At 34.7% G+C, this 14,739-nt stretch overlaps 1 protein-coding gene across 11 annotated transcripts in view; it reads right to left on the bottom strand.

The window, feature by feature from the left end:
- The window catches only part of LOC128227728 (uncharacterized), a 33,569-nt gene extending 19,373 nt beyond the window's left edge, over positions 1 to 14,196 (bottom strand). For 9 of the 11 annotated variants that reach the window (XM_052938516.1, XM_052938520.1, XM_052938522.1 and 6 more), the window contains exons 1-10: positions 13,768 to 14,196; positions 5,133 to 5,237; positions 4,637 to 4,679; positions 3,808 to 3,889; positions 3,108 to 3,205; positions 2,770 to 2,890; positions 2,207 to 2,294; positions 1,292 to 1,401; positions 432 to 495; positions 96 to 187 (exon numbers count right to left, since the gene is read on the bottom strand). In XM_052938516.1, the coding sequence (XP_052794476.1) occupies positions 96 to 187; positions 432 to 495; positions 1,292 to 1,401; positions 2,207 to 2,294; positions 2,770 to 2,890; positions 3,108 to 3,205; positions 3,808 to 3,889; positions 4,637 to 4,679; positions 5,133 to 5,237; positions 13,768 to 13,893 (929 nt within the window). In that variant the 5' untranslated portion in view covers positions 13,894 to 14,196. The remainder of the gene's footprint in view (positions 1 to 95; positions 188 to 431; positions 496 to 1,291; positions 1,402 to 2,206; positions 2,295 to 2,769; positions 2,891 to 3,107; positions 3,206 to 3,807; positions 3,890 to 4,636; positions 4,680 to 5,132; positions 5,238 to 13,767) is intronic. The other 2 variants (XM_052938517.1, XM_052938526.1) reach the window with 1 other exon arrangement.
- Positions 14,197 to 14,739: the final 543 nt, after the last annotated feature.

Raw genomic sequence — 14,739 nt, 5'->3', positions numbered from 1 at the left:
AAATATAAAAAATGTGCAAAAAATAAAATGTTTAAATTCCCATTTTTTTATCTACTGTTTCACATTGAAAGGCCAGTATTGCATGTTGAACATACCTAAAGAAGGCGTGGTGCTCCACACAACAGCGCCACAGGTGCTTACACGCCTGCTTCGTCGCCAACTCAAATGCGTATGTATGCTCATCATTCTACAACACACACATACACCTAATAAACATGCAGGGGCTACATATCAAAATGAAATCACTCTCAAAATAATGATTATTAAATGAAAGTTCAAAAACAATATCAAATTCTTACAAAACCCAAGCTTAATGTAGGAAAAGGAAACATCTTGCACACTATATAACCTAAAATAATGCACTATCATAGGAATCATATCAAAACGAAAACTAGTGCACACAATATTAGTGAAAATGGAAAAGTACTTACAATTTTGTCTTTTACGCGGACTATGAACACTTTTCCCTTAAAATTCACTTTGGTGATTCTTGGCCTGTAATTTAGAATTTTGTATGAAAAAGAAAATGTACAAATGGAAAACAGTGGACTTTTCTTCGTTATTTTTCTAATCATTATCAAGAGATGTTTCTCAAACATTATTCCCCTAAATGCCACTTGGTCAGAAACATGTGGTGGATTGAATAAAGTTGTTTTAAGAAAAAATGAAGTGATTATTAATGGCTGTGAAAGGTTTTTATGTAATTCTTCTCCGGTTAACAAAATTTTCATGAGACTGTTGAGTGTGTCCTTGACCTTTGACCTACTGTCCTTAAAGAACAAAAGGGTCCACTACTAGTCAAAGACAACCTACTAAAGGTCTGTTTTCAATTATTATGCAGACAAAGATTTCCTAAGACTGCTGACCATTACCTTGACCTTTGACATACTGGCCTTAAAAACAATAGGGTCATCTACTGGCAAAGGTCACGTCCCACTGAATTTTGGTGGTTAAAGGTCAAACTATTCTTTAGTTATTATGCAAACAAGATCTGCTCTATGGCTATATGCCCATTTTTTCAAAGGAGGGCATAATAAAAATAGTTTTACCACATACATTTAAGCTTTAGGGATGAAAACAGGCAATCATGGATACAAACATAGCAATTAAAACAAAAAATATGTACAGTCATGTATAATGAACAGCATCATATGTCTAGATGCAAATTTGATTCGCTGCACAAGCTACTGTGTGAATCAATTTTCTTAACATTTTCATTATCTCCCTCTACGCCAATATTATGATACAGTCTTGCTAAGGGAACATCGATAAAACATCTCTTCGAGCTTACCAGAAGTAGTTTCCAACTTTGGTCTTGTTTTTGTAAACAACGATCCCGGTTGGTGTGAGACCAAGAAAATACTCCGTGTTACCCTCACCCTGCAGAAAGAGGCCACAATCCTAAATGTTCACAAACGTTATGTTATTGTTATCAATATTATTACTATCATCATTATAACTTCTACTATTGTTACCCGGAATATATTTTTTCTTGTTAATGTCACCAATGTGTATACAATTGAAGACTCTACACCAAGTCTTTCAAAAGTTATTGATCTAAAGAAAGTTCCTGTAGATATAATTATAACCTTGACCCGAAAATCATTATGTGATTACCAAGTTTGAAGGCTCTACACCAAGATGTTTAAACTGAAGAGCGATGTGGCTACAGTATCGGCGAAGATGACTACATCGGACAAATTATCCCTATGCTTCACAGGCAACGCAACAACTTCAGAACTCAGGTTATTTTAGTAATGATAGTAGTTTATGTATTAAAAGCTATATAAATTTATTCCATAGGACAATTGCAACTGGCTAATTACTTATCCTTTAATGCTTTTTTCTCAATCATAAAGATGGCATAACTAAAAACTATTTCAACTTTAGTAATGAATTTCGCAACACACAGGTGTAATATTATTCTGTTTATCATGTACATCATGTTTCATGTCAATATCTTCCAATTGTTACCGAGTAATGCAAGATGTGCACGTCAAAAGAAAATGACTCTTCTGCCGTGAAGGATCACACCAAGGCTAGGATATTACCTTTATATGACAAGCTAAGAAAGAAGTTAGGGATTTGGCATTGTGAGAAATGATTGAATGTGAATAAATCAATTTACTATAAATCATATAATGGTTTGAAATAACTGTTATCTAATAAGCCTTTGGCAGGCCAGTAACTGTTGTGATATTCTTACCATGACAGGATGAAGATCAACGCCGTACATGTCCAACCACTTGACCTTGTCCAGGAACTTCAGCTCAGCCGTTGCCGGCAACGTCCCCCTGCGGCAGCAAAAAATACATATTTATATATACACCACAATAGGCTTATTTAGACGTATATCTTTGACAAAACTTTTAATTTCAATAACTGATGACTAAAGATGTTCCTGTATAGCAATGGGAATCTTCATTTATAATTTAAGTTAATAAGTTAAGTTAGATACACACAAGATAAGTGTATATCACACAAGCCTCCAATGCAGCCAAGTATTGTGCTCTTCTAAGGCCTATGTCTTACAAATATGACCCACATTTCTCCTCATTCTTCATTTATCCTACCCCACGTACACATTTTCTCAACACAGCTCCCATCCCTACATACCAACCCTCATACCCCAACTACCCCTAAATTATCAAACCCCCTACCCCTATTACATACCCCTCCTCCATGGTTACTCAACTGAGCCCCCCATTCCTAAATTATCAGACCTCTTACCTTTTTACATACCAGTATCCCTCCTTCATGTTTACTCACCCAAGCCTCCTGTGCAGCTGAGTGATGTGTTCCTCCAGTGCCTCTGTCTGGTTTGGCACAAACTGGAACTCTGACACATAGCCTGGAGGCAGGTCTTGTGAGTCATAGTCTCCAAGCTCAGCTTAAGACAGGCAAGTTAGATAACGTAAGTACTAATAACATACAAACCTTATGTGCATGTCTTTTATATCAAAGAACCTAAATTCAATCCTGTCATCATTTAAAACACTTTACAATAGTTCTCTTTAAACTTGATCATTGTTTTTATTTCAGAGATAGCCGCCAAAAGTGGATAGATATCAGTTGAACCATTAACCGGTAGTGCTATGATTGCTTACATTGGACAGCAAAGGTGAAGAGTTCAGCAGCCTCCTCAAAGGAGACAGGCAGGCGACCATGAAGGATGTCACGCTTCACCTGCAGGAAGAACTGATACCTGAAACACATAAATACAAACAGTAAGTCATCAACACCTACAAGACCAAGGCCGTAACCATCATATACCCAACATTTCAAGATTGACACACAGTCACTCATAGACTCATCTTGTGATTACTTTGTGCCCTCATTCAGGAGCAAACAAATATCTAAGCCAAAGAAAGGGGACTTGCTCCAGATAACTATTTTCACATTGTCACTGTAAGATGTGTATTAAGTTTCATGTGAATACAGTTGTTTGTTTATTGGTTCAAGAAAGTCTGCCCAGTGCGCAATGGCTGCATAAAAGCTTGGCTCCCCTGGACCCCTTGGTTCATTAACATGCCCGGTGTTAAGCACAGAAGTCATCTTTCCAGGATTTTATCCAGCACAAAGTACTCCAAATTTCTCAATACCACTTTAATCAATTTTCTTTCAGTATGAATCAGTGAGGGAATAAACTCCAGACCTACCACAAGGCTATCAGGTCTTGGTAATTAAGAAACAGTTTTCGAGTAATGACTTCTTCCCACATCAACAACTATGACACCAAGGATATCACAATACGTAAAAAGAAATCTTCAAGACAAACTAAAACTACAAACATCATAGTCATCAAACCTTGTGATTTCCTCCCGTAACTTGCAGGGGTCGGCAGGGTAGAACTTCACCCCAAAGTAGAATGTGTATGGAATAGTGCACCCTTAAACATAAAAATTGGAAATATTTTACATGTTCCTTTTTATTACCTTCATTCCTAAATTTATATTGTAAGAACTTCATTTGAAAAAGTTAAATGCAGATTTGTGCAGTTTACCCACAAATAACTTTTAATCAAAATACTATAAAAACTGGTGAAACTCTTACAAAAATGGAATTTCTGTCCTTCAACTAATTGCTACAGGCATATAAGATTAATTTTCTTGGTCTAATTACAAACTGCAGGTAATAGGTAAAACAACCATTAAAATTTCATGACATTAACATAGGTATTGACTGACTTCTACTGCGGAGTGCTTCAATGAATATAAAAGTCAACGGGGATTCCTCTAAACTGTCAAGTGGAAATGTGTTAATAAGATTATAGGTATTTACGGTCAAGGCTATGTAAATAATTTATGGTAATTTGGCTTGCTTTCATTATCACCTAACTTGAATACATATCAGTGTATGGAAATTTGAAAACAGCGGAGGTGTTCCAATACTGGTGAATAGTGACCGTTGTGCCACCTCTTGACCTCCGCGTTGTAAAGTTGGAATCTGTTGTAAAGATCACGGTTGGTATCAAAGCTAGCTTACAGATTTACACAGATGAAACATTGATCTCTTTTATCAAAGATTTCTGTCTACAAACAGACAATGCACCAATACCTATCATGGTTTGGCAAATAATGATAAGTACCTCCGATACATGGTTGGTTAGTTTAAATGTGAAAAACCTGTGACTTACCTTTCAACTGGGAGGAGAGGGTCTTGTTGACATCCAGCCAGTGCTGAAAGAAAATCAGATTAAATCATTATCTGCTGTAGATCGTCTTAAAATCATTATATCTTGTATATCAAGTGTAGCCTCCAGGTAACAAATGGCTACGGCAAGGTCTTATATCTTATGTTACTCAGACTTAAAAAACACCTAAACAAAAACATGGTTAGACCCAAAATAGTAACTTTACAGAAAACCACTGTTGTACTTAGTCAACACATGGTTATAATTATGCTCAAAAGTATCTTGTTACCATGAAAATATATCAATTTAAAGAAAATGTTCAAATAAGTAAGTTCAAGGAATGCTATAAATATTTGTCTAATACATATTATGTAAGTTGAAATTTTCAACATTAAACGTTAAGGAAATGAATCAGTATTCAAGACAGTTTTCTTGTCATCATGCTTCAAGTTTTAAACTGTACATGTATAGCATCCGAAGACTTATGAGACTGAGTTACCGTCTGGCCGGTGCCGTCAATGAAGCGGAGGCCGAAGTAGTCTTTCTCCAGCAGGTTGAGCTGCTCAAATGCACGGTCCAGCACATACTGACCCTTGAATGCTCCCTGCAGATACACAAACATACATACATGTAGTTATTCATAGTAGGGTTTAATCCAGGATTGATAAAGGGCATGTTGTTGTGTGTTTTTTAAGGAGAATACAACTGTAATGGGACACATTTCCTTATATAGCATCCTGGCACATCCCACGACATCTTCAACAAGCTTACCCTGGCATATGTATGTAATGCACAAGATTTCTGGAACTTAATATTTTTTGGAAAATGATAATGAATAAACTTTAACTTATGATATTCAGTTTCAACTGTTTTTGTTTTTTTATTAACAGTCACATTGACCAAGACCCAAGGGGCCCAAAACTCATTCACATGAAAGGTCTCCATAACCTCTTGCTATATACCAAGTTTGGTCACAATATGCCAACCTAATTTAAACATATTCAGTATTAATCATTTTTCTATATCTGGTAACAGTGATCTTGTCTGTATAAGGGACCAAAACCCAGTCCAAGGAAATGTCTCCATAAACTTTTCCTACATACCAATCTTGGTCAAAATATGTCAACAATAACTTAAGATTTTCAGTTTTAACCATTTTTTTTATTTTAAAGACAAGTGACCAAGATCATGAAAGATTTCCATAAACTCCTTCTATATACCAAGTTCAGTCACAATATGTCAACTCTAACTCAAGATATTCAGTTTCAACCGTTTTTCTTTTATAAGTAGCAGTGATATTGACCAAACCACTTGAGAAGTCTCTATAAACTCTTCTTATATACCAAGTTTGATCTCAATATGTCAACCTTAACTAAACTTATTTAGTATCATATTTGAGTTTGATGCCTTACGCCAGCCCGATGCTTTGTCCCCATATTCTGCGACAGAAGTGTACGGAAGGACGCTCATACGGGCCTTAATTGGTTACTACTCAACATCATAACAATTTATTGCATAAAATGTGTGTTTACGGTCTGTTATTGTGGTGTGTTAAAAAGCAAAAACGCGGGCGTTATCGGTAGAAAACGTGCATTATTCAGTAAATTCACATGCTGTTAATGACCGGCTTTTTGTTTTGGTTTCGGACCGAAAGTGGGTCAACGATGCAAACTTTAGCACAAAAACGAATTTCAGCATATATAGCTGTATACAAATATCAACAAATTAAATAAACCGCATCTAACTTACATATTTTCTTCTGAGTTGTCTTTCCTTAGGCAAGCTGATGTGTGTTTACTAGATAGTACTTTCTGCAGTTGTTTTGACTATTTGATTCCCTTAAAAGCACTAAATTAAGTCTAAAATGTTCAACTCCTTTAGTTATTTCTGTCGATTTTAATCAGAACATATATGTGGACATGATTCCATTACGTCGTATACAATGAACAAAGAAATTTCAAATATTTTTTTCTCTGATGCTGAAGATGCTGTACATTTTATCAAGTACATAATTACAAAATTTTAGGCTTAAATTAGTTGTCAACACAAATAATGGTTAAAGTAGGACTATATTGGTACTTAATCAATTACCCAATAGCTATTGTGTGTAAATACACAAAAAAACAGTCCATTTCCAAAAAAACGACACTTTCCAAACAAACAAACACTGCAAAAAATGGTGCGAAACAAAATGCAACTGCGGAGTTATGTTGTGGCCCGAATCAAGCTTTATGTAAAAAAAATTCATTGACATCACTCATGATGTCACACAAGCACCAGTTATGGAAGTTATTTTTTTACTTACTGTTTTTGCATTTTTGTGACATTTAACAGCCTTTTTAAACACAAACGTTTCTCATGGTGTGTATTTTATGGAATAATTTACCTACGCACTCGGGCTGTTAACCATTTTGCGGGCCTTTGCAGATGCTAACGACCTCAAAAAGGTGTATTAACCCTACAATACCCAACAATACCCTAACTAACAAGAACACAACAAATGATACCTAACAAATAAATTTCCTATATGGAATGAAGAAAATAGTACCTAGTAAAAACCCATCAGTATGTTAGGAACAATGGACGGTCAAACGGACAGGACATTTTGATTTCTACATAGCCCCCTAAGCCTCCCCCTATGTAGCCCCATAAATACAGTTTCTCAAACAAAACTTCTTAAATTAAAGAAAACTTTTTTATTAATGAATTTTCCCCATCTGCTTTTGTCTTCATTTTCTCACTTGATTTTTTATCTTGCCATTTATTTTTGGCTTATGTTCATATTTTTGGTTACAGATGCTTAGTGTTCAAAATTTTGAGTAATTTTGTTAAAAATTCTCCATAAATAGCGTATTGCTTTTGGATATATCAATTTAAGTTTAAAGTCATCAAGTTTAATTATTTTAATCATTCAAATACAATCTGACAAACTGACCATATAAATTTAGGCAATTAGTTTCCCTACATTGAAGACATTTCCACACAATTGATTTCAATTCAAGTGTTCAAATACTGAAACAGATCAATTACAAAATGGTATACATGAACAGGTGGTATTTACTTTTAAAATTGGGTTCTTTTTACAAGTTACAGCATAAACACTCAAATCATTCAGCTGGCAGAAAAATGAAAATTGGAGATAAATATTTGGGCGTTTTAGATCATCCTGTGATCAATATAAAACTTAACTGCTGCAATAAATTCATGATTGGTTTAGCAAACATACATCCAAATAGTATGATGCAAACACTAACATTTTCTGTGGTCATTTCTATCTGAACAAAGAAGCATGTCATAGAACTTACTATACTTAAGTTTAAAGAAAATAAACTTATGTCTTGTTGACACTTTTTGAGTACAGATATTTCATAATTTGTTTATTTGGAAGTCTGTATGAAAAATATCGTGGGCGCAGCCAGACAAATTATTAATATTCATAAAGATCTCCAAATAAATGATAATAGATATATGGATTAAAATTATAATTGTTACTGACAAAGCCCAGCCAAAATGATTTCTAGTCATTGTTATCATTGATTCTATCTCCGAACGGGTGTGATGTGCATAAGAAATGATAAATGAAGTAACAAGAATGTAGGTATATTTTGTCAAAAATGTATAGGTGGTCTTTTTCGTGATTTTCCTCATACAAAAATTACCCATGATACACATATAAAAAATTACACAAAACTATAATGTTGCAACTTAAAGGTGAAAGACTAATATGTTGGTGATTCATCGATTAATTTTGGCAAATAAAACACTATCAATACAACATGAGCTGTCACAGAGACAGCGCGCTCGACTATTCCGCCGCTTTTCAGTGTAAGGATTGAAAAGTTTTGGCGAAACATGCATGGATCACTGTTAGATTAGATTTCAATGCAATACATGATGTGCGGAGATAGTAACATAAATGTGGTTACATGCAAAATTTTAACAAGAATTTTTAAGTGTAATAATAAAGGGCCATTATTTGCAAAACACAGTTATCTAACTTGATTATTCAATTAGGTTGGGTGGTTGAATACCATTGTATAAAGTCTCAATGCAATACATCAAGTAGTTGCTGAGATATTATCCTATGTGTGCTAACATGCAAGACCTTAACCAAAATTTTTAAGTCGCATAATAAAGGGGCAAAAATTATATAATATGAAAGATAGAGTTATCTTACTTGATTAAATAAGGTTAAATGGTTAGGAGCCTGTGTGTAAAGTTTCAATGCAATACATTATGTATTTGCTGAAGCATTGACTTAAAAGTGGTTACATGCAAAACCTTAACCAGAATTTCTATGTTGAATAAAAAAGGGGCCAGTATTTGAATTTAATGCAAACTAGAGTTATCTTACTTGGTTAATTAAGTAGATTGGATGGTTGAGTACCATTTTATAAAGTCTCAATGCAATTCATCCAGTAGTTGCTGAGATATTAACCTATGTGTGCTTACATGCAAAACCTTAACCAGAATTTCTCAGTCAAATAATAAAGGGCAATTATTGGCATTAAATGCAAACTAGAGTTATCTAACTTGGTAAATTAAGTAGGTTGGATGGTTGAGTACCATTGTATCAAGTCTCAATGCAATACCTCAAGCAGTTGCTGAGATATTAACCTATGTGTGCTTGCACGCAAAACCTTAACCAGAATTTCTAAGTCAAATAATAAAGGCCTATTATTTGCATTAAATGCAAACTAGAGTTATCTTACTTGGTTAATTAAGTAGGTTGGATGGTTGAGTACCATTTAATCAAGTCTCAATGCAATACACCAAGTAGTTGCTGAGATATTAACCTATGTGTGCTTGCACGCAAAACCTTAACCAGGATTTATAAGTCAAATAATAAAGGCCTATTATTTGCATTAAATGCAAACTAGAGTTATCTTAATTGGTTAATTGAGTAGGTTGGATGGTTGAGTACCATTGTATCAAGTCTCAATGCAATACCTCAAGTAGTTGCTAAGATATTAACCTATGTGTGCTTGCACGCAAAACCTTAACCAGAATTTCTAAGTCAAATAATAAAGGCCTATTATTGGCATTAAATGCAAAGTAGAGTTATCAAACTTGGTTAATTAAGTAGGTTGGATGGTTGAGTACCATTGTATAAAGTCTCAATGCAATACCTCAAGTAGTTGCTGAGATATTAACCTATGTGTGCTTGCACACAAAACCTTAACCAAGGGGTGACACCGACGCTTGGGTGAGTAGTATAGCTCTCCTTATTCTTCTTATCCTATGGTTTTGCATTTACATGAATAAAGATGAGAGCATTTTAATCATTATTTCAAATAGATTTTGTTCAAAGTCGCAAACTTCTTGTTACACACAAATACACACACATTCACAGTATATAAATGGAATATGTACACATTGTACGGAGAGAGAATGGAAAATTAAATATAAAAAATACAGTAGAAATATAATGAATGTTAGAGAGGAATCTGAGGACATATAATGACAATTATAAGTGTGTCTTTACATTTACTTTGTGAAGATAACTTAAGTGTAATGAAATTGATACACTGACTTTGACTGAGTGAAATATAGGAATCTGACTTCACTTGACAGAAATAAGATAAATGTATAATTATCAATGTAATACTTTGACACAGACCTTCACACACATAAACAATAGGTGAACAATAACAAAACGTGAATCAATCAAGACCATTATAGTCAATTGAAGGTGTTCAAGGGGTAGACTGGTAGGTGAGATCTTCCACCTTTGTTTTGGGAGATAAACCAGTCATCTGAAACGCGGCTCTGTCACCCTGCAAGCACGGCTGCGTCAACTTTGCCCAACAAGAATAAGGTCTTACTTCTCTATACATAACGTTATCCAACAACTGTGACACAAGCTTATATGTTCAATTACAACTTCATACGGGCGAGGATCTTTTCTTTTAATGCCATATAGTTTTGATTGTTGATTTCTCTCTATTCAAACTACAACTTTTAATCAAAACTTAAAATGAAATTCATTAATTTTGTCTTCCAAACTACATGTAGGATAAGGTGCTCATTTTTTTTTTAAAAGCTCTGTTTTTACACCATTCCATTTAAAACAGGCATACATTCCAGTGCTGAAAGCCCAATCAGATAGGCTCTCACTTAAAAAGGCCAATTTACCTTGATAAAACATTTTGTAGGCTTTATACAAAATCACATACTAGTTTCAACAGACAAGATAAATCAAAATCCTTTATTGCCAAACCATGGTGACTATCAAGTAAGTTTTATCAAATAGTTTAGTTTGATATCATTCTGATCATACATTTCACTATCATAATACAATACAGGAGATTCATTGTACTCATTATTCAAGTTATTATATATTTACATGCATCAATAACAAAGCACATGTACATGTAAAGAATACGGTTTATCAAAAAATAAAATAATATTGTTTTATATTCTACAATAAAGTTAAAACATTGAAAATAAGAATTGAAAATGTCTTAGTCAGCATAGCAAATACAACATGAAATCAGCAGAAGAGGACCCAAATTCTGACGTCAATTCTGCTCTTTTGGTAAAACTGCGATTGTTAATGGTTAAGTGTGATATTTATTTAAGGCAGTTATGTAGGAGGTCTCATTGGCTGAAAATGTAAGTTATAATGAAGTTGAATTGGCACACAACATTTATTGTATATTTGATGTGTTTTATATTCTAATGACAACTGTGGCATTTCAGACTCACTATGACACTCATATACATGTAAGATTTACGGTAGATTTGTAGTTTGGTATAAATATCGACTGATAATTTCAACAATGAAAGTCAATATGGATTAAAACATGTGGTAATATCAATAATAACATTCCTAATAATCGCTGAACGATATTGTAATGTTGTGTAAAAAGGGTTTATACGCTTATTTTAGAATTTCTATTTTCCATGCGAATTGTTACGGTTGAGCTTAATTTTGAGTTTACATGTAATATAGCCACGAGGACACCCAGTAACTTGGTGATCATGCGAGCCCTAAAATATTTGATTGTTGCAAGTATACAATTGGAGTAAAACTTGACATGCATGAGTCTGACAACTGAATGTGAAATTGGTTGGGAAGTGGATAGCTGTCCCCTAGAAAGCTACTGCAGAATACAATAATTGTACATTTACCAAACATCCCCTTTACCATTTAAAAAACACCCGCTTTACCATTTACAAAACACCCACTTTACCATTTACAATACACCCCCTTTACCATTTACAATACACCCCCTTTACCATTTACATTAGACCCACTTTACCATTTACAATACAACCCCTTTACCATATACATTAAACCCACTTTACCATTTACAATACACCCACTTTACCATTTACAAAACACCCAATTAGCCTTCATTCCTGTTTAACAGTTAAAAGCTAAATTTGTACTAAGGATGTTCTGTCAGTGCCAGAAGACAACTTCCTTGATTTTACCAGAGTAATTTAAATTTCAGGGATGTGATTGACCTGTCAGCTGAAGGGTTGAGACCATTTCGGGTGGAGTGGTGTTAGGAGGTGCCTTAGGCCCCCAAAAGAAGTGAAGATCCCTGCCGCAGAAGCAAAACTGGCTTTTAAGAAGACCTTTGAGGGACGACTCCTGGTTTCAATTTTGAAACAAACATTGCTTTTATGACAGTCTGTCAAGTATTTTAAAATTGGATCACTTACACCTGAAGTTGGTGTTCTTAACCAGTGAACTTCATGCCATTAAAATGATCTATGTGGCAATTATATTCTATAAGCCTCAGTACTTCTATATAGATACACATTTGGCTGATCTATGTTTTTAAGACTTGCTTTTTCTTGTGTTGACGCACAAAAGAAGGCAGAATTTACCAGTTGATACAATGCAGTATGATATCCTTGGCACAGGAGAAGTCATACTTGTTCCAACGCAAATGTCAATGTTTTGCCCCATCAGGCAGCTGTGGGCACACTTGAGGATTAACATAAAATGCAAATTTTGGTGTCTAAATCCTGCACCTGAAACAGAGCAGTTTTCCCAAAATCTCTATGGTTAAATAAGGATGGTCCAAGCATTGAAAACCCTTTACACATAGTCCTGTAGGTGGTCTCACAGTCTGTCAAAATCCCACATGTCAGAAATAACCAGCTGTCTAAAGTCCCCTGCAGTATATGCCGGCCCAACACCCATGCTCCATTGTGGAGCAAAACATTGATAGGTGCATTTGTGTTGGTACAAGAAATGTTGTTGCATGTTTTTTCTCTTGTTAGTTTAACATAGAGTGTTAGAAATTTATTATACTTATCTTCATTAGTGTTTTATCATGAAACAAGTATTGGCCCACTTCTTCACAATTGTACAACTTTGTGTTGTTAGGACCACAGGTGCACAAGTACGAGTGCCTGGTTTATGCCATACCCATATAACCACAACACACCTTCAATTATCAAAAGTTTCTCTCAAAGTAAAGCCCATTATTTATTGATAAAACCAGAGCATATTTTTGCCTTTTTTAATTGATAATTGTTAGGTGGGGGTAGATGGATGTGGTAGTCCATATAAACAGCCGCTTCAGAGTCATTGACGATTTTTTATTTGGCGGCCTACGCGTCCATACCCCACGTCTTGTTTTCCTAGTCAAGAATGACAGATCCCAGCGCTAAGTATATTGAGCGGAAAGATAACGGGGCACCTGCTAGATGGTTTGAAAATGGTGATGCTTAATTGACACAAGTCGATCTAAATTAAACATATTATTTGTGTTTCATTAAAAACATATGTGTAATAAGTAAAAGGTATTGGCTAAAATAATGTAAGTGTAACTTTGGTGTTTTTATTTAACAGTGAAGTGTTTAGTATTGTGGAGTAACAGTTGAAGAATATATTTTACATTGATATGAATAGTGGACTAGTGGAGTTTAGGGAACAAAATGAATATCCAAATGTAAAAAAAGTTCCCTAAACGTGCATTATTGTGGCTAATGGTTGTAGCATACCACACCCCTGCCTCTAACGACATAAAAAACAACAAAATGCTTTTTAAACAAAAAAATGCACTTATACATGTATAGGCAATTGCAGAGTAAATGATTTGTTAACACCAAACTCTGCAGCTAGCCTATAGTATCTATTGCTACTAGTGTTGACAATTTAATAAGTCTACCTTGTATGGAATGAAATATTCCGTTTCGTCGAGGAAAATTATCTTGCACTGCGATTTGTCACTGGTTTGTTTCCCATCCTTTCCACCCCGCAGGAACTTTGGTAAAAATCTTGACAGCCGAGACATTGCATTTAGAAATGTGTCATAAAGTACATTTTAACCGCTCAATGTAAACAAAGGATTGCATGCTGATTTGTTCACTTCTGTACGTGTATTTCACAGGTATTTTTTTTTCTATTTTCGTTTTAGAATGTTTATTCCCGCCATTTAAACACACCTGTCGTTAAAAATAAGTTAAATTGTTTGTTCTCATAACACAAGATAGATGAAACGTTACACATTATTTTCAGTGAAATGTAATCTCAAGATCAGTCAATATTTTTCCAATTTGTTTTCATGCTGTGTCAAGGTAGGTAATTCGCACCTGTCTGCAATGCATTATGGGACGTCCGCTTGATTAAGAATAAACGTCATTTATAGGCTACATTCAACTATATTTGTGATACAATTAAATAATCACAAGCAGTCTTTTTGGAATAGCAATAATTCTGACAATCTGTATTTCAGTTGTTTCAATGGATGCAGTGGCGGATCTAGGGGTGGGGGGCACAAAGGCCCGTGTCCCCCGGTTGGCCGGCATATGAACCATTAAAACACCTAATTCTAATCTTTAATTGATATACGATTTTATACGTGCCATTTCAATACCTCAGTAAAATAAAAGTTGGTTTTACAGTTGTCCTCCGATATTTTTTCTCGATTTCACATTCATTTTACCTCGGTACCCGGGCTGTTGATTTATACCTGTAGCGTAAAATCTCGTGTCATGCTGACGATTTATGTCAAAGGTACGGAACTGCGTTACATGTTAATCAAATAGTGTACAGAGTTGTAAACCCTTGATTATTCTTGTATTCAAAACGGCTATTGTTTTCATTAAAAATAGTCAATAATCCGTTTATAGATTTAAGA

This window comes from Mya arenaria, chromosome 3 (genome assembly GCF_026914265.1).
Source record: "Mya arenaria isolate MELC-2E11 chromosome 3, ASM2691426v1".
Classification (NCBI taxonomy): domain Eukaryota; kingdom Metazoa; phylum Mollusca; class Bivalvia; order Myida; family Myidae; genus Mya; species Mya arenaria.
Note: the sequence above shows the minus strand (reverse complement) of the source record. Positions and strands in the feature narration are given on the sequence as shown.